The following is a 20,786-nucleotide window of genomic DNA, read 5'->3' as shown; positions in this document are numbered from 1 at the left end:
ATAGCGGCAGTTAGGCCGGCGATCTCGAGTCAGGCAAGGTCTACAGCTCATGCACCAAGATCTGGGTATGACCAGTCCGCTCAAGGGAATAAACATCATCATTTCTTCTCCGCAAAGTCGCTAGCCTGCAAATTTCTAGTCATGCTGGGTAGCGTAACCACAAGGCCGTCAAGTTCCGGAGTCATCTTCACCTGGCATCCCAACCGAGAGGTCTCAGTCAAGCCAAATGCTAGGTCCAGCATGTCATTCTCGTCGTCATCAGGCTCCGGCATCTTATCGTACATATCTGGACTCTCCACGATTACATGACATGTAGAGCAGGCGCATGAACCTCCGCAAGCACCTTAAAAAACCGTTAGCATCTGGCCCGACGGCATGTATAATGAACCAATTGACAAACCTTCCATCTCAAGATCGTTTGCCTGTGCTATATCAAGCAGGTTATCTCCCTCTGCGACTTCGAAATCGTGTCGTTCGCCGTCTTTATCAATGAAAGTAACCTTGATCCTGTTTGATATATATTAGTAAATTCCAACTACTTCTCCATTTCCCTTGAAGTCAGAGATAAGACTCACTCTTCACCTGGCTTTGGTTTCGTAATATGTCCATGTAGCAGCTTCGAGGTCGAGGAGAAAGACCGGCTCGGTATGGATGAGCCGTGAGCAAGTTGCTGATATCTCGAAGTCCGTAGGACGGACCGGAAAAGTTGATATGATCCCCCGGGCACACTAGACAGCAGCCTGCTCTGCCTTGATATGCTCTTCAAGGGTGCATACCGTGCCGTCGAGAGTCTCTGGCCGGTACTCTGTGTTAGCGGTTGTAAGCCATGGCGGCATAGTCCTCTGGCTGCGGCCATCCCGGCGTCTCCTTTCTGTCGCGCACTCGCACCGGTCTGGGGAAGAAGAAAGGAATGGACAGCGAAGCCGTCTTAGCCGCCGAAGACTGACGATGCGCTGGTGGTGAGGTAGATATTCTGGCTGGTCAAGCTGAGTCCTGTCAGCGTTCTGGCTTTACAAATATTTTAACGGAGTTTCTTTTTTTAGTACGGCCGTCGGAATTATTAAGAACTTGCGATGATTTCTATCTCCGAGAGCAACAAGCAAGCAAGGGGAAAACACATCTAGAAGCGCAAACAGCAAGCAGCAAGCAGCAAACAGCAGACGCAGAAACGAAGTGGATCTTACGACAGTTACGAGTTTGAACGATCGAGAGTCTCTGGCGCTGGCCACGGATAGACAATGAATTCGACACCAGAAGGCCCCAACCCGCTGAGGCCCTACTATGTGCCGCCTCCCATCGGGCTGTCCGGTAGCCATGCCGCATCCAAGGTCGTTTCGAGCGCGGCAGCAGAGAATATAACGAGCTTTGGGACGTCTGCGCGGGATATACTGTCTGACTTCGACTATTCGGATTACCTTGGAGACTCCTCGCCGTCGGTGACAGAGTCCATCAAACAGCTGTTTGAAAATGCAGCAAGACGATACTCGCGGGTTTTGATGTCACAGCCATTCGAGGTCGCAAAGACGATACTACAGGTGTATGTTGCCGAAGATGCTGCCGCCGAAGTGGCAGAGGAGAGGAGAAAGCTGGACAGGCAGCAGATGGAGCAGGACGAAGAGGTGAGAATCGACCTAGATATGTGGACTACTTCTTGAGCATTGCTGACTTGCTGGATTATAGAATGTATTCGGCTCTGACGATGAGAATAACTACTTTACTTCTGCTGCGCCTAATGCGTCTACGTATGCAACGTCTTCTTCTAGGGTTCGTGCAAAAGCGCCTCAGCGTGTAACTGACCGGGCTGGGTACATACCACAGAGTGCTCAGCCAAAGTATATGCTGAAGGTCAGGGACTCGTCATCTATGCTTGATGTGCTATCTCAACTCTGGACCACTAGCGGACCAACGTCAATATGGAAAGCTTCAAACACTACATTTATATATTCGATACTCTTGCCTACTCTAAACACTTTTGTCCGGAGTCTCCTGTCTGCTATTCTAGGCTACCCAGAAGATTCATTTTCCTCCTTTCCGGCCAGTGATATCCTTACATCAACCTCCCCGGGCACAGATTTGATACTCTCTTGCCTCTCATCTGCGCTTTCAGCAATAATCCTATCACCAATTGATACCGCACGAACCTATTTAATTCTTACGCCACACGGTCACGGGCCCCGTTCTCTTCTCCATTCAATCAGGCTTCTTCCATCTCCCAGCTACATGATTTCACCTCATCTTCTACCTATTACCATCCTTACATCGACATTACCGAATCTAATCTCGACCAGCGCGCCTCTTTTCCTAAAATCATATTTATCGCTTGACCCGACGCTAAACCCTTCTACATGGAGTCTTTTCAGTCTTATGGCCCAAGGCCTTGAGTTGACTGTGCGAGTACCCCTGGAAACTGTTCTCAGACGGGCACAGATGGCGACCTTTACCTCTTCTGCTCTTCGCCGGCCAGGCGTTACATACTCCACTCCAAGCATACCATCACCTACCTCCAGCGGCCCTTCTACAACATTGGCAGAATCATCGTCAAATTTAAATACCCCCCTGCCTACCATTGTTCCATCTCCCCAAAGCTATAGAGGGATTATTGGCACAATGTGGAATATCATCTATGAAGAAGGCACAAACCCAACACCCACGGATCTAGACACAATAGAACAGGTTCTCGGTCGTCCTCCCCAAGTAGGAAGACAGGGAAGCCGGCAAATCCAAAAACGTCGCAAAGGACAAGGCATTCAAGGCCTTTACAGAAGTTGGAGACTTGAGATGTGGGGTATAGTTGGGCTCTGGGGATCTAGCTTCCTTGGAACTCTTTTGAGCGGTGAAGAGGACGATATTGCTCCTGATTCCATGGGCAAGATGTCTCTTGGATCCACTGGAGGCCATGTAGGGACCGAGAAGGGTGCCTTCTAACCTGCTTTAATCATCTTTTAAACTTTCTGTCTGGAGTTGCATCTATATCCATCCCACTTTTATTCAGCTTGAATAATATCCTTGACTTTGCCCAACTACTTTGTTACTATATACTATCCTGCAAAATTCCACTAGACCAACCATCCCCTCCTTAATGTACTATACCCCATAGGCGGTCGACAATGGATACGTTAATTCCTGATATCAAAATGATAAGTGTAGAATAGTCAATCAAATCAGATTTTTGGCCGCCCAGCTGATCATTACTAAGGAAAACATGCACCACCTCTGTATAAGTCCATCATTTCATCCGTGTCAAGAAGCGTATTCCCTACTGAAGGGGGTTTCTAAGCGTATCCTAAGGATGCGTGAAAAAGGTAAGGTGAGACTGGGTGCTATTAATACAAACAGAAGGTGGAAATCCAAACAAAAGTGTTAACTGCGAACGTGGAATAAAATCAGCTCAAAAACAGATAGAGATTGACTCCGTGGCGCCTTTCCCTATTGAAACTCACGGCATTAGCCTGGTCATACTGTATGTATGCACCAGGAGAGTTGGAGTAAGGATATCCACCTAATACCTCAAGGGATAGATGCTCATCTAGAACATGGTAGTAGGTAAAAGGAAAAATGAACCAGTTTTCAGCAGAAAGAGATAATCAAATAACGAAATCGTACGAGAGTGTCAGAGGATAAAAAAAGAAAAATATAAAATCGTAGCTTTTACTTAGAATCAGCAAATCTTCGGTCAAAATATCGCAAGACGCCCATAACGCTTGCGGCTTCGACTTCCAAGGCAGGCCGGTTGGTAAGGTTTTGGTCCCGTCGCCGGTCAGGATTGAGGTTTTGCGGATTAGGAAGGGTATGCAGCTGGGGTATCCAATTGCTCAATTCATTTGATGCAGAAGCGAACTTCGGATGTAGGGATAGGGTAGTAAATGTATCAGCACAGCTGAGCGTAATTGGAGATGTAGCCTGCTTGGACGAGTCTGAACCAGATGATCGGTTTTTGCAGCATCCATCCTTTCCACCGCCACCTCCACAGCACCCGCCTTCCTGACGAGTAGATGCACGAGAGGCAGCAAGGCTCTTACAGAAAACCGAGCTGCGGGGATCTGCAAGACATTGAGCACAAGTTCCTGGTCCATTGGCGCAGGGATTGCTCTTATTGCTCGACACCAACGTAGCTGACTTTGAGAGAACGTCCCCTTCGGAAGGAGGCGGGGTAAATTGTGATATATTCTGAATAGGTGGGAGCTTGGTCAATTGTGATGGTTGATTGCTTCTATCACTTGGTTGATCCTCTGCCATTTCGGCACAGATGCATGGCGAGCCATCCTGGCAAAAGCCACATGGATCTAACAGTATAGGCGTGGTAGCATCGTTCCCTGTCCGTGAATGTCTTCTGAGGGAGAATGAATGGGTGAAATCGGTCTCTAGGTCTTCAGGCTCTGTCTTGATCTCGGGATTAGATCGGTGACGCTTTTGAGTGGCTCCTTGTGAGGGTGACCTGCCCCGTTTGGAATGGGGATCATCTGTCTGCATCTGCGTGATGTTGGCAATGTTAAAAGCATCATCAATACACTGGCATCGCGTGGAGGAACACCTTTCGCAACCACCGATGACAGAGTGACCATTGTTTGTCGTTCTTCCGGAATTGTTGAATCTCTCAAGCTGTTTAATAGCGTCTTCCTTGGCAACTTTTTCGGTCATGAGCTCATCCTCCACAGCTTTGCACCGATTCTTCCACCACAGTAACTGGCTCTTGTATTCCTCTATCTGCTGTTGCTGTTGCTGGATGGTGTTCTTAAGAGCAGCTTCCTCACGCTCATTCTCTTCCTCGATTTTCTTGATCTGCTCTTCTAGTTCTCCCACTCGCGCAGCTCTTCGTTCTCGAAAGGCCCTCTGTGCTGCCCGGTTTTGAGCTTTGCGCTTGGTAGGAGGTGTGTCTGTGGCAGGCTTACGGCCTGGCTTGGGGCGCGGAGGAACGATCCATTCCTTGGAGGTAATCGAGCATTGAGTGACCGGTGCTGGCGAGGGGGCAGCAGCTAGAGGCTTCACCGAAAGCGATCGTTGATGTGGAGTGCTTGCAGGAGCAATTGAGAGTGGCGCATGGGCCGACGTAGGCGTTCCAGCAGAAGTCGACATTGTCATACTCCGTCTCTCATCTGGCCCGAAGCCGGCCTATCGGGAGTAATCGGCTTGAACTTGTATTCACCCAAAAGGAAGATATAATGCCGAAGACAGAGGGGGTTCCTGTCCTCTATCAATTGGCCTCTGTGATGGCCACGATATGCGGTTGTGGGAGTGAGAAGCCGTGAAATTGGTAGCAAGGATGGGTTGTCGTTGCTGGTTTTTTTCAGAAACCCGCGGGGACACTCGGATGATCTGATTAGATTATCGTGCGATGAACATGTGACTAGCCGGGATCACGTGTATTAGGTTTATCAGATCGCCAAGACTTTTTATCTTCTCATTCCAACGTCAATCAAAGAAAGAAAAAGAAACATGGAAGAAAAAGAAAGCAAAACTTTTGCGGTCAATAATAATAGTTATGCAACTACGTTGACCGAGCTCTGATAAGCCGGATTGAAGTTATCTGGCCCGGCTATTTTCTTTGGGACTATTTATGGCCGAGAATTGTTACTGGTCAGGTCCTCCGCACGCCCTTCCAGCAGAGCATCGATGGGAGCTACCTATTTGACTGTCAGAATGATCACCTCGGTAACAGTGCCCGGGCCCGGCATTTCACGGGTAGATCATGAGCAAGCTATGGCTTGCTGTTGTAGCTGGATGAATGGGTTGGATAATCTATAAAATTGAGGAAGTGACTCACAGTTCAATACGATCACAGATATATAAGCGTTATTTCCTCTCTATACTTATCCATATAGCCCAATTTTAACGTTATTAGGAAGTATGGCTTCTCCAAGTGCGCTGGTTTCAAGCCCCAAGGTTGCGGCCCTCCTCAAGAGGCTCCACGGAGAGTCTGGAGCCCAGGAATCATCGTTCTCCGTTGTGTCATTTTGGCTTCGCAAGAAGATAATGGCCATGATTTTTGGGAACCGTAGATGGAACTCTGCTGATGACGACTTCATGAGAGACAAATATATCTGTCTAGAGGCCGACAAAAGTGAACTTGTCTATCTTCTAGCGAGATCTACCGGTGCTCTGAATATCGTGGAAGCAGGTACAAGCTTCGGCGTCTCGACTATATACCTTGCTCTCGCAGCTGGACAGAACGCCGCAGCCAAAGCATCTGGGTCCATAACACCGGGACAAGGTGCTCAAGTCTTTGCAACGGAAAATGAGCCTACCAAGGCGAAGAAGGCGAAGGAGCATTGGAAAGAGGCTGGGGAAGAGGTGGAGCCCTGGATTACCTTGCTGGAAGGCGATCTTCGCGAAACACTACCGGATCAAATGAAGAAGGTCGATCAAATTGATATGTTATTGTTGGACAGTATGTTGACCCCAATTCTTCGCTCACCCTTTCATCACGATTTGCTAAGTCAATATACTATAGTCTGGACTCCAATGGCTCTCCCGGCACTCAAAGCAGTTCAACCAAAGCTCCGTACGGGCGCACTTATCATTGCAGACAACACTGTCATGGCTCGAAGTGACTACAAGGACCTATTTGATTATATGGACGACCCTAAGAACGGCTTCAGGCACATGACGACCCCGTTCAAGGGTGGGTTGGAAGTTATTGTCTACCTTCCTTAAGGCCTTCACTATAATAGCTAGCATGACCGTGGTCATCTTTGTTGGGTGGATCACATATCTACTAGCAAAATAGCAGGTTTAAGCGCTCATTCACTATTTTACATATGTTACTTCATTATATCTCTCTGTTACTAGTCTATAATACCAAGTTTGCAATTCTCGCATAATCTCTTGCAGAATGTTCCATAATTTGGTAAAGAATCTTCCAGTCATAAGAGATAGAATATAGTACAGGTCTAACAGGCAACATGCTACTCCAAATATCGAAACTGTAATAAAAGCGTACAGGTTGTGCAGTGATATACATAGCAGAAACGTAGGTGAGACTGACACGCAACTCCTTAGTGCGCTCGCTGCTATGGAAGATCGGGTATACTGGTGTCCAAAGATGCGAAGTAAGTACAACGCCTTTATCGTTTGCGGGATCTCTGATCGCCTCCTCCGGCCAATATACGCTTGGTTCGGAGATAGTTGCGCACATTATTTTCCACACTTCCTATATCGTGAGAGGGTTTCCTATAAACAGAAAAATGAAAAATTAGCAATGAACGCCAGTATAGGTAAAAAATTATCCCCATATGTTCTCTGCGATTATTATGACGAAATGCGGAGAGTAGTCATACCTCATGTATGTCAATTTTGCACGTCTCTTTCTCTTCTCTGTGCGCTGGACAACCTCCACACCAACCACGTTAGGGCTGTATGCCTTAACCCACATCTCACAGCTAATTCTGGTCAATTTGTTTCGCAGCAAAAATGCAGTATCGACTCCTCTCTGCCGAATATTCAGGCATACACCGGCGAAGGGGTCGCCATTCTTAAACGTAACACGCAGAATGTCACCAACTTTGGCGCCCTGGCGATTTTTCGGATCGAAGAGCGCTTTTCTCTCGCCAGTAGGGTCGAGTACAGACAATTGCTCAGCCGTAAAGGCGGCAATAGGGTCTTTGCATGTGTCGTATGGGAAAGCCGGAGGAGGGTGGACCTTGAGTTCCTTGGTGCCTGTATATCACAAGCCATGTCAGTGACCAGCAACTCAAGTAAGCTGTGGTATCTCGAAAATATATAGCTAGAGCATACCCTTTCCAGGCCGGCAGAACTTGGGAATCTGTGATATGAATTGTTCTGGGATAGTGGTAGGGAACGCGATCTTCTCTTTCCGGGGAGAATGGACGGTATGGAGGAATTGACGGCGAGGTACCTGCTGCCTCAGCTCCTTGAATGCATTGGCACAGCAACCAGCCGGCCGCAGCGCCGACTTCACAGAGGCCATCGTGGTGAGAGTCTTCGTCCTTGCGTGAGTTGTGCTGGTCTTCCTCCTGTCGCTCAATGTCTTCTGAATAGAAAATTGAAACCATCAAAAAAGTGGCCCGTGCCAAGCCAAGACATGAACTTTTTTTCTATCTTCGACTTTTTGGATGAAGCAAGAGAGCGAAAAACACACGATCAACTACAGAACACCAAGTCGAGCATTCACCTTGCATTTTATACCCGTCAGTTTGAAGTTATTACTCTATTAAATCGTTTGGTTTTGTCAGATTAAGCCAATGGCGCACCCACGGCTGGGGAGGGCTTTCGTGCGCGGGTGCACCTCCCAGAGTACATCCCTAGGTCGATACAGAGCCTTCTCAAGCTCTGCCAGCCTTTGCAAAGGTATGCGCTAATATCTCCTAGTGATAATGAAATGCCTCCGCTAATAGTATATTTGCTGCAGCTCTTGTTCCTAAATTTGCTCCTACCTCATCCCCCGAGCTCGATGGCTTGCTCCAAAAATTTCGAGATAAGCTCTTTATTCCGGCATGGCTCCCATACGAAGACAAAAGAGCCATGTATAAGAAGTCAAAATCACAGGAACTACTCAGTCACCCCGTAGTGGTCAACGTTGGAACCGAAGATGCAGTCGATAACTACACACTGCGACCCATGCACATTGCAGACGCCCCGAGTAACAGCGAGGTCGCCAGAGTGATTAGACTGCTGAAGACAGAGGAAGATTGGAAGAGTCTCATTCCATTCCTAAGTGGACTTCATTCCTCGAAACGGGACCTCACCCCACATACTACCGAGATGCTTATACGGAGAGCTGGTGATCTTGGAATGGAAGCACATGTTTTGCAAGCTGTAGCGCAAGCACATCGAACAGGCCTGCTCATGCGCAATGCTGATTTCACTCGAACGCTTCTATTTTCTATACGACTAAAGGCAGAAAAGGCTGGATTTAAGGGACCTGATGTTCATCTTGCTCTTGGACAGGCAAAGGAACTAGTCAGGTTACTGAATTCCCCGGAACACACTCACCCAGTTGCTGAAAAGGACCCAAAGAGGCTCCCTAGCGTTATCGGAATGTTACTCGAGTTGAAGGCAGCCTACGCCATGGATGCGTTTAAAGGCCGTGATGAAGACCAGGGAGTTCGGTCATATGCGAATAAACTTATTAGCACATGGCCATTAGAGAAGTTCACTGTGCCATCAGAATGGCCAACGGCTAACTGGAGACTACGCACTTACGTACCTCTATGGCACGGAATGGATCTGGCTTTGAAGGTTGAAGAAATTAAGGCCCAGCCGGATATTCGACAAGGTCTGGAAGCTCGAAGGGGCGAATTGGCTAAGGCCATTGAAAGTTGTCTCCAGACTGTTGACAAGCACCGCCAGGAGGTCACCCACACTGTATCCTGGACGAAGTCACTTCTGCATAAATAGGGGATTTCTATCTTCACCTAGAGGATATATGTATTCAATCACGGCGTTTTGATTATGTTGGTCTCCAGAGCCAAATCATTTACTACTTGTATAATAGAAAGTTTTATATCTGTTACCCAACCAGTTCATGTATGAATCATATCTCTTGTTGCATCTTATTTTGATCACGCTAATTTAGAGATTTCCCATTAGAAATATCCCAGTACGGGTTTCCAGCTCTGCTCATTGATTTTGCACCACAGGAATGTTGTTTAAAAGAAACCAAAAGTATCATATCTCATAAATATAAGTTCAAGCTAGGAGAACTAGAGTATTGTCCTCCTGGAATAAGCCATCGGCTTCAAGCTTGCATTCACCAGATACCACAGCAGGTCCAGATATGTGGATCTATGACAATGATTAGTATAGCTTCAAGAGAAAAAGGAGTTGCATAACTATTCTTATAATCGGTTCACACCTTTCCCTCAATGGCTTTCTCATTGCCTGACTTTTCATCGTAATCAACTAGTTTGACCTCCACACTGTTCAAGGGAGGGCCAAAGTGGCTGAAACCCCGCTGTCCTCTGTAATCATATGGATTTGTCTGACAAACAGCTCCAGCTACTTTCCCAGTAGTAAGCGCATATGCGAGTCGAGCACCTGTCATGATCCTGAAATCTGTAAGCTGGTCGCTGGTGAGTTGGTTGTTCCTATCTCCTTCAGCTCGATGAGAGACAAGAATCAATCTTAAATTTTTTAATGTCTGTTCCGAGACAGGCCCACTTCCGCCTAGAGCAGAGAGAATGTTGCTTGATGGCATCCTTCCTGAATCTAAGGCCCGAGTTTGGAAGAAGCGGCCAAGTTTCACCAACGGGTTCAATTGCGGGCCCATGTATTGAGCATGGTAATCGGACATAGTGTGTGATGAGGCGATGATAATTGTTGGCGAGACTCCGGTAGTTGCAAGAGCAAAGTCGACGATTTCTCCAGCGACGGAGTTGAAAGCAATTGATGCATTTGAGTACAAGGCGGCTAGAACGAAACAAAGGGTATAAGAGTGTGCAAGCGAATCAATTGACAAGACCAAGTCTGATGACTTGAGCTGTTCGTTGCGGGGTAAAGAAGAACCCAATGCAGCAACACCAGAGATAATGTTCTATGTATAAGAGTTAGCTCCCATGTTCCCCAGAAGGTCAAGAGATAAGAACTTTACCTCTGAAGTATACTCGATGAATGAACCTAGACCCTTCTTAGATGGGCATAGAGTGGTCAGAGAAGGGGTTGGGGATTTAACATCCCATTCGGGTACCTCAGGGCTAACCGAGCCCTCTTTCTCATTGACTAACTCGTGCCACGTTGACACTTCGATCTTGCTACCAGCCCCTTCAGGGACTTCATTCCAGTCCATGTGTCGGCTGCCCTCCTGAGCAACCCATATTCCATGTCTCAGAGCAGGACACATTTTCAGCAAAGTAGTAACTTCCACAGCACCAGCTTCGGCAATGAGAACATCGGCCTTTGTCTCTTGAAGATAACCAGCAAGTGTTTGAGGAGGAAGGTTGTGAGGAATGATAACAGTTGGAAAGCCGTAGAAAGCGCTTGCTATTAGACACATTAGGTAACGGAATTGCCATAATCTAAGCCAGCAAAATTCATACCGAAGATAGTTGCAAGCATCTCTACCGAGTCAGTGAGACATATAGCCACTCTTTGTGCCTTGGTGTCACTGATATACTGTCCAATGATCTTGATTTCCCGGGAAATATCATCAACACTGCGTTCTTGAGCTGTGTTTCCAAACACGGTGAAGATAGATCCCTTTTTCCCCGATGGTGTGCCATCGCTATTCAACTCCCCGCGGACAACAGCTTTCCATATATCTCGAAGGTCTCCCCGTCTGCCGGCAGTCCATCTAGGAGTGTCCGGATCACGTACACCAAGTCCAGCCTTGAGCGGGTAGCCATGGGGGACGTCCATGGCCCGTACAGAAGCAGACTCCCCACGCTGTCTGACGGGAGCTACCACTCCCTGCCGGGCCAGTACATATGGGTGTGCATCGGGGTCCGGTGTGAAGAAGAGTGTATATCCGATGTATGAGACGAGGACTGTTGCGAGCAGAGTCGAGTAGATATTCCAATCGGAGAAGAGCGCTTCCAGGAGCGCATCTGCCCTGGCCAGCATCGAGTCTTCGGCCGCCATGGTGAAGTGTGGGTGTTTGACTTGATCTGTGTCCAAGCCTGGCCAGCTTGTTGGTTCTTATACCTCGCTGAAGCAGCGGCGCTTATAAGTGACGTCGTTTGGGTGGGATGAGTACAAACTCGGTTTCGACAACACCGTCAACTTCCAAGCTCAAACATGGGATCTGGAAGCGTAGAGTGACATAATAAGGAGTGTAATGGGTTAATTACCGTAATCCAGGTCTCTTCTCGTATAAATATGGCTTGCTTGCGTGTGTCGTAAACTTGCTGTGAAATCTCGATACGCGACAGCCGCGGGTTTCTGTGGTAGCGCGGTAATTTTGGCGCCTAAATGAATATCAAGCCAAAAATCCAAACAGAAAAACATTGAGAGGTTCAGGAACTTCTGCAAAGCGACAGCGAGGGAGGAAAGTCTGCGTTGGATGAGGGGAGCATACCATGATATGAACTAGGAAGAGATAATATCCCTTGATATTCTGATAACTAGAAGGTAAGTAAGGTAGGTCTTTTTATCCAGGTGAGTTTTTCCATACATCTCCGACTGAACCATGGGCGAGGAGCACCAGCTTACCGTGCTGCTAGGCGTTCTGCTTCATTCGTTGCGTTTTTCTTGCGTACGGCGTGCGTTCCTTCGCATCAATGGCTCCTTCATCGCTCCCGTCGACCCCGCGGATGCTGGATACCAGTGGTCCACCAACAGCTTCCCCAGGAAAATGGCGACATCCACGTTTGAAAGAGATTATTCGACGACAGAATGCGTCCAGCGTCAATGAGAAAACAATCAGGAGGCTGCTCTTAAATGCGGGTACATTGATTTTTACTGGCTTTATTGGCAACACCTACAAGCAATAGTATGAGACGACCAACTCCCCCAGACAAGGAGAGCAGAGTGCATGCTAACAGGATGGTGATAATAGCTCCCTAGCGATTGGATCATTTTTGCAAATTCCGACCTACCCAGACATCGTACTACTTGTTGTCCGCCTTTTGCTGTTTATCAACATTGCCATGACTCTGTACCCTATCTACCGGGCACCTGACCAGGTATCCGACATCCCGCTGACTCCATCACAAAGAGCACTGCTGGGACTCGACCCAAACAGCACATCTCCCGCTACACAGGGTACCGAATACATCACACCACCCAGATACCGCATATCATCAAGCTCTCGCAGGAGAAGCTCGGGTTCATGGGGCAACTCGCCCTTCTCATACTCGGGGGCTGAAGACTCACCCACGAGAAGCCATCCCGACAGCCCGCCGTTCACTCCCTCTGGTAGCCCGCTGTTCCAAAAGGGGATTCGGTCCGGTGGCCGGGATAGTGGCCGTAGAAACAGTTTTGGCTCGCCTTCGCCGCTGGGACGGTCCAGCATTGGAGCACGAGATGGAAGCTCCCTGCGAGCTCCCTCGACGCCCACCCCGTTTGGAAAGGGCACCTCCCCTGTTATGACGCAGAAATGGCTGTTTGAGAGAAGCCGGATGTCCTCGTCCGGCAGCAGCGTGTTCAGTCAGTGATGTATGATGTATTGTTTCTGGAGGAAGCTCAGCTAGTTACGGTGTCAGGGCGTTTTGAGGATTGTGTGTATTTATCACTTCTTTTTTACTTCTTTTCCCTTTTTTTGCCCTCTCTGCTGCTCTTTTCTTCGATGTTTTCTTTTCTTTTCTTTTTTTTCCTTCTCCTTGAATTAGAGAGCGCAGCATCCGGGATAGCAGCCCAGCAAGCTGGGTTTTCCCTTGCTGTAGCTCGAGATAGGACATACGCCTTTTTTTTAATCTGACCTGACCAGCCCCGTCCGGCCAGCCTGTACCTCCTGATCGAATAGCTTGCATCTGTTATCTCTGTGCCAGGTCGGAGCAGCTGGCATGTACCTCCTGATGCGCGTACAAGGATGATTGCTGGGCGGCCGCGGAGGTTGGCCTTCTCTTCTGCTCTTCCTCTTCCTCTTCTCCCGCCGCTCCGCCTGGCCACCACCAGCTCAACCACCATCACCCGGCAAGACAGAAGACAGACTCCCTCGCAACAGCAAGACGCCGCCGGGAGAGAAGAGCTCGCTGCCTCGTCTCGCGAGCTAACTAACTACCCCAGACCCGCCTCCAAGCTTGTCTCTGGGCTCGTTCCTTGGTGCGGCCCATCGCAACAAAGCTGCCAACTTCGCTTTGAGAGAAATAAACAAATATTGCGCCACCTCCAAGTCCAGCTGCTCGCTGTTGAATGAGGCCTGCTATTTAATCTACCGGCCTGCCGTCTCGTATCACCTTTTGTCTCTTTGCTGGCTCGACCTCGCGCTCGCCTTTCGTCTCATCTCTGCGATCTGCTCTTGTGGGACTTGGGCTGTTTACCTACGTCATGGCGTCTCCTCCTCGCCGGGATGGCGCAGAACAGCCGAAGAGAGACGTGAAAAACCACGTCTTGTTCGAGATTGCGACGGAGGTTGCTAATCGAGGTTCGTTCTTCGCTTTTCCATTTATCTTATTTTCTTTGCTGCTGCTTTGCTGCTTTGCTGTGCGGGGCGTTAACATGATATTGCAGTTGGCGGGATCTACTCGGTTCTCAAGTCCAAGGCGGCCGTGACAACCGCAGAGTATGGCGAGCGATATACGCTGATAGGCCCCTTGAACCGGGCGTCGGTATGTAGTTCGCTTTGTTTCTGCTGAAGACAACTGGACCTGTGCTGATTTTTATCTTTGATACCAGGCGGTGGTCGAGGTGGAAGCCCTCACGCCAACGAACCCGCATTTGATCGGGGCGATTGAAGCCATGACCGAGCGTGGCATAGAGATCGTATACGGTCGATGGCTGATAGAAGGCGCTCCCCGCGTCCTCCTGATTGATACTGGTGCGGGATATAAGTATCTCGACGAGTGGAAAGGAGATCTTTGGAACGCTGCTGGGATTCCGTCACCTTCGGCTGATTCAGAGACCAACGAGGCAATTGCATTTGGATATCTTGTTGCGTGGTTTCTAGGAGAGGTCAGTACTTGTGCACATAACTCCTGAGAAAGCCAAGGTTCACAGCTGATTTTCCGGCAGTATATATGTCGAGACACCGAGAGGGCTGTTATAGCTCATTTCCATGAGTGGCTCGCAGGAGTTGCGTTGCCCCTGACCAAGAAGCGGCGGATGGACGTAACGACTATTTTTACCACTCATGCAACTCTTCTTGGACGATATCTTTGTGCTGGCTCAGTTGACTTCTACAACAACTTGAAGAACTTTGACGTGGATGCAGAGGCCGGGAAACGAGGAATCTACCACCGCTACTGCATCGAGCGAGCTGCTGCCCATTCTGCTGATGTCTTCACCACGGTCTCTCACATTACCGCCTACGAGAGCGAGCACTTGCTCAAACGAAAGCCCGACGGAGTCTTGCCTAATGGATTGAACGTCAAGAAATTCTCGGCTGTTCATGAGTTCCAAAACTTGCACTCTCATTCAAAGGATAAGATTAACGACTTTGTTCGTGGTCATTTCTACGGCCACAACGACTTTGACCTGGAAAATACCCTATATTTTTTCACCTCCGGCCGATATGAGTACCGAAATAAGGGTGTGGATATGTTTATTGAATCGCTCGCGAGACTTAATCACCGGCTGAAGGTATCTGGATCCAAGACTACCGTGGTAGCCTTTATAATTATGCCTTCCCAGACCTCCTCTCTCACTGTTGAGGCTCTTAAGGGACAAGCTGTGGTCAAATCGCTACGAGATACCCTGGAGAGCGTAGAAAAGAGTATCGGGAAACGGCTGTTCGAACGCTGTCTGGGCTGGAAAGAAGGTGACAATATGCCCGATGAAAAGGACCTCATGACAAACCAGGACCGTGTGCTTATCCGTCGGCGTTTGTTTGCCATGAAACGGCACAACCTTCCTCCAATTGTCACTCATAATATGATCAACGACTCTGAAGATCCCATCCTTAATCAACTTCGCCGAGTCCAACTCTTCAACTACCCTACTGATCGCGTCAAGGTGGTCTTCCACCCCGAGTTCCTTAACTCTGCGAATCCTGTGCTGCCTTTAGACTACGACGATTTTGTCCGTGGTACTAACCTTGGTGTTTTCCCTTCATACTATGAGCCATGGGGCTATACCCCTGCAGAGTGCACGGTTATGGGAATCCCAAGTATAACAACCAACCTTGCTGGTTTTGGATGTTATATGGAAGAGCTGATCGAAAACTCAGCCGATTATGGTATATATGTGGTTGACAGGCGATTAAAAGGCGTTGACGACTCGGTAAACCAGCTTACGAGCTACATGTTCGATTTCTGCCAGAAGAGCAGAAGGCAGCGAATCAACCAAAGAAACAGAACAGAACGACTGAGTGATCTGCTGGATTGGAAACGCATGGGCTTGGAATATGTCAAGGCCCGCCAGCTCGCCCTCAGACGTGGTATGTGTTCATATTTCTCCCGTTTATTGAAGTGAAAACCCCTCTAATTATACCACCAACAGCATACCCTACCTCCTTTGATGCAGCAGACGATTTCCACGAGGCTATTGGTCATACAGAACAAAAGATATCTCGACCACTATCTGTCCCAGGTTCTCCTCGCGATCGAACGGGTACCATGACCCCAGGGGACTTTGCTTCCATACAAGAAGGCCGCGAAGGGCTGGATACCGAGGATTATATATCCTACAAACCTCCGTAAGTGATACTAGTTTTAAACCGATTACTAGAACCAGTGCCAATGGAGTCAATGCTAACACCATACCTAGAGCCGGCAGCGATGATGAGGAAGAGGATTCGATCCCCGTTCCCATTAGACCGAAAAGGCAATCCATCTCCCTCAAACTTGGCCCAGCTCCTAACGGACATGGAGTTGGAAGCGAAACCAAGGCTGCTTGATGACTAGATGAAGAGAATGGCAGTGCGTGATATTATGTTGGTTTGATACATAGTTTGCTGAGAAGGGTTCGAGAAGTCAGTGCTGTGGAAGTGGGATGGTTGCGGATGTGAATAGCTTTATTGGGCTATTAGATATATTGCTCCCTCGTCTATTTGATTTATTATTTGGGATCCTCTATTCTTGCGCACGAGTAAGCGATTCTAAATAGCTATTCAATGCTATGTTCAATGCTCTGTATTTTTAAGTCCTTCTCTATCACTTTTCTGGTTAATACACAACTTAATTGCATCTATTAAACCTCTGATGACATTCCGGCGGTGAACTGTCCATTACAAAAATGGGAGGGGATGAAATATTAGGCTGCATGGTTATATTGTATTCATTAACTATTACATTTGTGTTCTTGTTGGTGTTGATTTTCTAGATTTCTATGGGTTGGTGGTGTGTGATATTTACATCAGAAAAAGGCCAGGATGATTGATTGGCAAAGCTTGGTTTACCATTAGTGAAAATGAGAGTGTTTCTTGGATTGTTAGGGAGATCATATCTACTTGTCACGCTTGTAGATCTTAGCCAGGAAGATTTCAAAGACGCTTCCCTTGAGCCCCTCGGAGGTGTCAATGGACGCAATCATGTTCTTCAACTTTGAAACTTGCTCTTCCTCAAAGTCATGGTAGACCTTCTGGAGATTCATCTCGTTGAAAACAGCCTTGACCTTGGCTTCCATGGCAGCATCTTTTCGGCCATAGCACTCGTCGAGGACCTTGCGTTGTGCAGGAGTGCAGCGCTTCAAAGCCTGGTTGACCACCCACGAGCACTTGTTGTCCTGAATATCGGTTCCGATCTTTCCAATTTGCTCTGGCTTTCCGAAGACGTCAAGATAGTCATCCTGAGCCTGGAAGTATTGGCCTAATGGGATGAGGATATCATGAGCCTGACGAAGGTTGTTAGGCGTAGCAAGCTGGAGGTAATGCAGAGCAAGAGCAACAGGAAGGTAGAAGCTGTAGTAGGCTGTCTTGTAGATAACAATGAAGTTGAACTTGTCCATGTTGAAGTTGTTCAGGTCGACGTTATCTTCAGGAGCAGTGATAAGGTCACATAGCTGGCCGAGTTCAGTTTGGAAGGTAATCTCGTGGAAGAGCTCGACAAGATCGATATATGCAGGGTGAGAGCGGAAGTGTTTCTTCAAGAGAACGTAGATAGAGGACTCGAGCATGAAAGCATCGTTGATTGCAATCATGCCGACTCCCGGGCGGCGGTACCAGCATGGCTCGCCACGGCGAGTGATCGAGCTGTCCATTATATCATCCGACACGAGGAAGAAGGCCTGCAGGAGCTCGGTCATCCATCCAAGGAGGCCGAGATGCTTGAATTGTTCCTCAGTCAGGGGCTTCTCGAGGAGCGCAAGCGCAGTATCGGGGACCGATAGGCCACGGTTTAGTTTCCCGCCGGGCGTGTTCTCGTTCAGGTTCTACGGCACATGTTAGTTACCGGCAAAGACCCAGGCTACTTCGAACAGGACTGACCTTTTGCAGCCATTCCAGAGCTGGTGCCGGAATGTTATACTCCTTCGCATGCTCGCTGATGTCCTGTACGAGTGCGGGGAAGACTTTGTTGAAGTCCTCGCGGCTGGTGCTGGAAGTCATGGTTAATGAGACAAAAAAAGTGTCCTCCGCGGTCAGTCAAGGTGAAAGGAAGAGAGCGCTACGCGAAGCAAGCCCGGTGCGATGCTCAATGGTCTATAGAGAGTGAGTTAAGTCGCAAGGAGTCGCTCTCTTCCAAGGCTGATTTGGCGTTTTGTTGCGGAAGTTGAAGTTGTCGGCGGGACCGCAAAGCCCACCATGTTTGCGCTGTTTGCATCTGCCGAAGCTCCCAAAAAAGCCGCGATGCTCGCTTCGATGTTTGTAAATAAATAGACACGGACGACTCTCAACAGCTATTTCGTCAAGGTAACTATGGCTGCCATTTACTGGTGTTTTCTGATACGTGAAGCTGTGCTGACACCGTGTTGCGCTGCAGGCGGTTTTGAAATTCGGGCCCTTAACAGGTGTTAGCTAACAACTAACTAGCTGATCACAGACAGCGTCATGCTCATATAGCAACATCTCGCATCAAGACTCCAGACGGGCGCGATAATGAACTTCAGTGCGGATAATGTCAGGGAGCTGAGACACAGGCTGGAAGATGCCGCCATAAAGTGCTCTGAACGATGCTTGTATCACTCTGCCAAATGGTACGGTGCTGAATATAAGCTTGTGCAATACCCCGGCAGCTACCTCTGTATAGTTATAGCCCAGGACTAATGATGTCTATATAGGGCGGCAGAGATGCTGGACTCGCTGGTCCCAATCGACGAGGATGAAGGTACAGATACAGAACCAAATTCGCCCATGGATGTTTCTCCTGCTCTGCCGACCAACCCGTTCCTTGGACCGCAAGACCCCGAGGAAGCTGCCTTGGAAACAAAAGAAGCTTACAAGTACATACTCGCAAAGTCCTACTTTGATACTCGGGAATATGACCGTTGCGCGGCCGTCTTTCTTCCTCCGTCTATGTCCTCAATTCCACTAGCACCGCGTGCGCCATCAACATCCAAATCAAAGACACCGCTTCAGTCTCAAAAGGGCAAAGAACCGGCAACGATCTTTGGTGCTAAAAAGAAGAGCAGCTCCTCACCGCAAAATCCCTTTCCAGTCCTAAGTCAGAAATCCTTATTCCTCGCACTGTATGCGAAGTATTTGGCTGGTGAGAAAAGAAAGGACGAGGAGACGGAGATGGTGCTTGGACCGGCGGATGGAGGCATGACCGTGAATAAGGAACTGCCAGGGCTTGCCCAAGGGCTCGAAGGCTGGTTTGCCGACAGGCGGGAAAAGGGCCTAGAAGATTCAGGACAGGGATGGCTCGAATATCTCTACGGGGTCGTGCTTTTGAAAGCGAAAAACGAAGAAGAAGCCAAAAAATGGCTAATACGGAGCGTACACCTCTATCCATTCCACTGGGGTGCATGGCAAGAGTTAAACGACTTGTTAGCCAGTACAGATGACGTATGGTCCCCGAAAAACAATTGACGAATTCCGAGTATCGTGCTAACTGTATTTCATATCCAGCTCAAGAGAGTAGTGGACGAATTACCGCAAAACATAATGACTCTAGTGTTCCACCTATATTCTAGTCAGGAACTCTATCAAGCAACAGAGCAAACGCACCAGATCCTTTCTGAGCTTGAAGGAGTCTTCCCGTCAAGTTCATTCCTAAAGACTCAACGAGCCTTACTCTACTATCACTCAAAAGGTATGCTCGTTAGCCGCAACCATATGGGAAATTCACCGTTAACTTTGCCCTTTTTTAGATTTTGAAGAAGCTTCCCATCTTTTTTCTGAACTTCTAATCAACTCCCCCCACCGTCTGGATTGTCTAGACCATTATTCAAATATTTTATATGTCATGGGTGCACGTCCACAACTTGCATTCATTGCTCAGCTAGCCACTGCAACAGATAAATTTCGCCCAGAAACCTGTTGTGTTGTGGGCAACTATTATTCACTAAAATCAGAACACGAGAAAGCAGTGATGTACTTTCGACGCGCACTAACATTAGACAGGAACTTTTTATCTGCATGGACGCTCATGGGCCATGAATACATTGAAATGAAAAATACCCACGCCGCAATTGAGTCTTACCGGCGAGCTGTTGATGTTAATCGCAAGGACTACCGTGCATGGTATGGTCTAGGTCAGGCTTATGAGGTGCTGGACATGTCTTTTTATGCCCTTTTCTACTACCAGCGTGCTGCAGCCCTTCGACCATATGATCCCAAAATGTGGCAGGCTGTGGGATCCTGCTATGCCAAAATGGGCCGTCTCGAACAAGGTATCCAGGCGCTTAAGCGTGCGCTGGCTGCAGGGTCATACTCTGACGGTGGAGGAATGGGTTTGAACTCGTTTTCCAGCGCGGGAGGCGCTGGCGGTGCGAATCCAAAAGGCGCTGGAAACGCCTCAAGAGTACTTGATCCCGAGACACTTTACCAAATTGCAACTTTGCATGAAAAGTTAGGGGATGTGCAGGGAGCTCGTGCATACATGGAGCTCACATTAAGACAGGAGGTGATACTACTAGAGGATGATTCTGATTACGAACCCGAGGAAAAAGATGGTTGGGGAAGACAAAATTCCTCCGCAACTGAGCACTACACCGAAATAGGAGGCACAGGAGTGACAGCAACTACTTCGAAGGCCCGTTTATGGCTTGCGAGATACTTTTTCAAAGGAAATAACTTTGCCAGGGCTGACGAATTGGCCAATGAATTACGTCACCATGGTGTTGAGGTTGAGGAAGCGCAGGCACTGTTGAGGGATATCAAATCGAGAAGGGCATTCCTCGATAACCAATAAATTGCTCAT

The 20,786-nt window shown here is 48.3% G+C and overlaps 12 protein-coding genes across 12 annotated transcripts; 6 read left to right on the top strand and 6 right to left on the bottom strand.

The window, feature by feature from the left end:
* Positions 1-98: 98 nt before the first annotated feature.
* On the bottom strand, positions 99-856 carry TRV_06767 (uncharacterized protein; the record flags this gene model as incomplete). Its single annotated transcript, XM_003019172.1, has 3 exons — positions 99-286; positions 401-507; positions 576-856. 3 exons carry the CDS (start codon positions 854-856, stop codon positions 99-101), a joined length of 576 nt encoding a protein of 191 aa, XP_003019218.1.
* Positions 857-1,238: 382 nt separating this feature from the next.
* Positions 1,239-2,925, top strand: TRV_06766 (uncharacterized protein; the record flags this gene model as incomplete). Its single annotated transcript, XM_003019171.1, has 2 exons — positions 1,239-1,619; positions 1,681-2,925. 2 exons carry the CDS (start codon positions 1,239-1,241, stop codon positions 2,923-2,925), a joined length of 1,626 nt encoding a protein of 541 aa, XP_003019217.1.
* Positions 2,926-3,648: 723 nt separating this feature from the next.
* TRV_06765 (bZIP transcription factor HapX) lies at positions 3,649-5,073 on the bottom strand (the record flags this gene model as incomplete). Its single annotated transcript, XM_003019170.1, has 1 exon — positions 3,649-5,073. The coding sequence occupies one exon, from the start codon at positions 5,071-5,073 to the stop codon at positions 3,649-3,651; it is 1,425 nt and encodes a 474-aa protein (XP_003019216.1).
* Positions 5,074-5,844: 771 nt separating this feature from the next.
* TRV_06764 (O-methyltransferase, putative) lies at positions 5,845-6,651 on the top strand (the record flags this gene model as incomplete). The annotated part of the gene is made up of 1 exon (XM_003019169.1): positions 5,845-6,651. One exon carries the CDS (start codon positions 5,845-5,847, stop codon positions 6,649-6,651), a length of 807 nt encoding a protein of 268 aa, XP_003019215.1.
* A 568-nt stretch (positions 6,652-7,219) lies between these two features.
* TRV_06763 (uncharacterized protein) lies at positions 7,220-7,924 on the bottom strand (the record flags this gene model as incomplete). Its single annotated transcript, XM_003019168.1, has 2 exons — positions 7,220-7,653; positions 7,732-7,924. The coding sequence occupies 2 exons, from the start codon at positions 7,922-7,924 to the stop codon at positions 7,220-7,222; spliced, it is 627 nt and encodes a 208-aa protein (XP_003019214.1).
* A 114-nt stretch (positions 7,925-8,038) lies between these two features.
* On the top strand, positions 8,039-9,354 carry TRV_06762 (uncharacterized protein; the record flags this gene model as incomplete). Its single annotated transcript, XM_003019167.1, has 3 exons — positions 8,039-8,155; positions 8,273-8,304; positions 8,352-9,354. 3 exons carry the CDS (start codon positions 8,039-8,041, stop codon positions 9,352-9,354), a joined length of 1,152 nt encoding a protein of 383 aa, XP_003019213.1.
* A 291-nt stretch (positions 9,355-9,645) lies between these two features.
* Positions 9,646-11,532, bottom strand: TRV_06761 (uncharacterized protein; the record flags this gene model as incomplete). Its single annotated transcript, XM_003019166.1, has 4 exons — positions 9,646-9,741; positions 9,812-10,489; positions 10,547-10,935; positions 10,992-11,532. The coding sequence occupies 4 exons, from the start codon at positions 11,530-11,532 to the stop codon at positions 9,646-9,648; spliced, it is 1,704 nt and encodes a 567-aa protein (XP_003019212.1).
* Positions 11,533-12,079: 547 nt separating this feature from the next.
* Positions 12,080-13,046, top strand: TRV_06760 (uncharacterized protein; the record flags this gene model as incomplete). The annotated part of the gene is made up of 2 exons (XM_003019165.1): positions 12,080-12,258; positions 12,449-13,046. The coding sequence occupies 2 exons, from the start codon at positions 12,080-12,082 to the stop codon at positions 13,044-13,046; spliced, it is 777 nt and encodes a 258-aa protein (XP_003019211.1).
* Positions 13,047-13,131: 85 nt separating this feature from the next.
* On the bottom strand, positions 13,132-13,518 carry TRV_06759 (uncharacterized protein; the record flags this gene model as incomplete). The annotated part of the gene is made up of 1 exon (XM_003019164.1): positions 13,132-13,518. One exon carries the CDS (start codon positions 13,516-13,518, stop codon positions 13,132-13,134), a length of 387 nt encoding a protein of 128 aa, XP_003019210.1.
* A 771-nt stretch (positions 13,519-14,289) lies between these two features.
* TRV_06758 (uncharacterized protein) lies at positions 14,290-16,384 on the top strand (the record flags this gene model as incomplete). Its single annotated transcript, XM_003019163.1, has 4 exons — positions 14,290-14,502; positions 14,548-15,925; positions 15,988-16,183; positions 16,216-16,384. The coding sequence occupies 4 exons, from the start codon at positions 14,290-14,292 to the stop codon at positions 16,382-16,384; spliced, it is 1,956 nt and encodes a 651-aa protein (XP_003019209.1).
* A 548-nt stretch (positions 16,385-16,932) lies between these two features.
* Positions 16,933-18,031, bottom strand: TRV_06757 (uncharacterized protein; the record flags this gene model as incomplete). The annotated part of the gene is made up of 2 exons (XM_003019162.1): positions 16,933-17,856; positions 17,912-18,031. 2 exons carry the CDS (start codon positions 18,029-18,031, stop codon positions 16,933-16,935), a joined length of 1,044 nt encoding a protein of 347 aa, XP_003019208.1.
* Positions 18,032-18,520: 489 nt separating this feature from the next.
* TRV_06756 (uncharacterized protein) lies at positions 18,521-20,777 on the top strand (the record flags this gene model as incomplete). The annotated part of the gene is made up of 4 exons (XM_003019161.1): positions 18,521-18,618; positions 18,703-19,429; positions 19,493-19,676; positions 19,735-20,777. The coding sequence occupies 4 exons, from the start codon at positions 18,521-18,523 to the stop codon at positions 20,775-20,777; spliced, it is 2,052 nt and encodes a 683-aa protein (XP_003019207.1).
* Between the last annotated feature and the right edge of the window lie 9 nt (positions 20,778-20,786).

Source organism: Trichophyton verrucosum (assembly GCF_000151505.1).
Source record: "Trichophyton verrucosum HKI 0517 chromosome Unknown contig00810_1.f1.exp, whole genome shotgun sequence".
Lineage (NCBI taxonomy): Eukaryota > Fungi > Ascomycota > Eurotiomycetes > Onygenales > Arthrodermataceae > Trichophyton > Trichophyton verrucosum.
The sequence above is the reverse complement of the archived record's forward strand: the minus strand, read 5'-3'. Positions and strand labels throughout refer to the sequence as shown.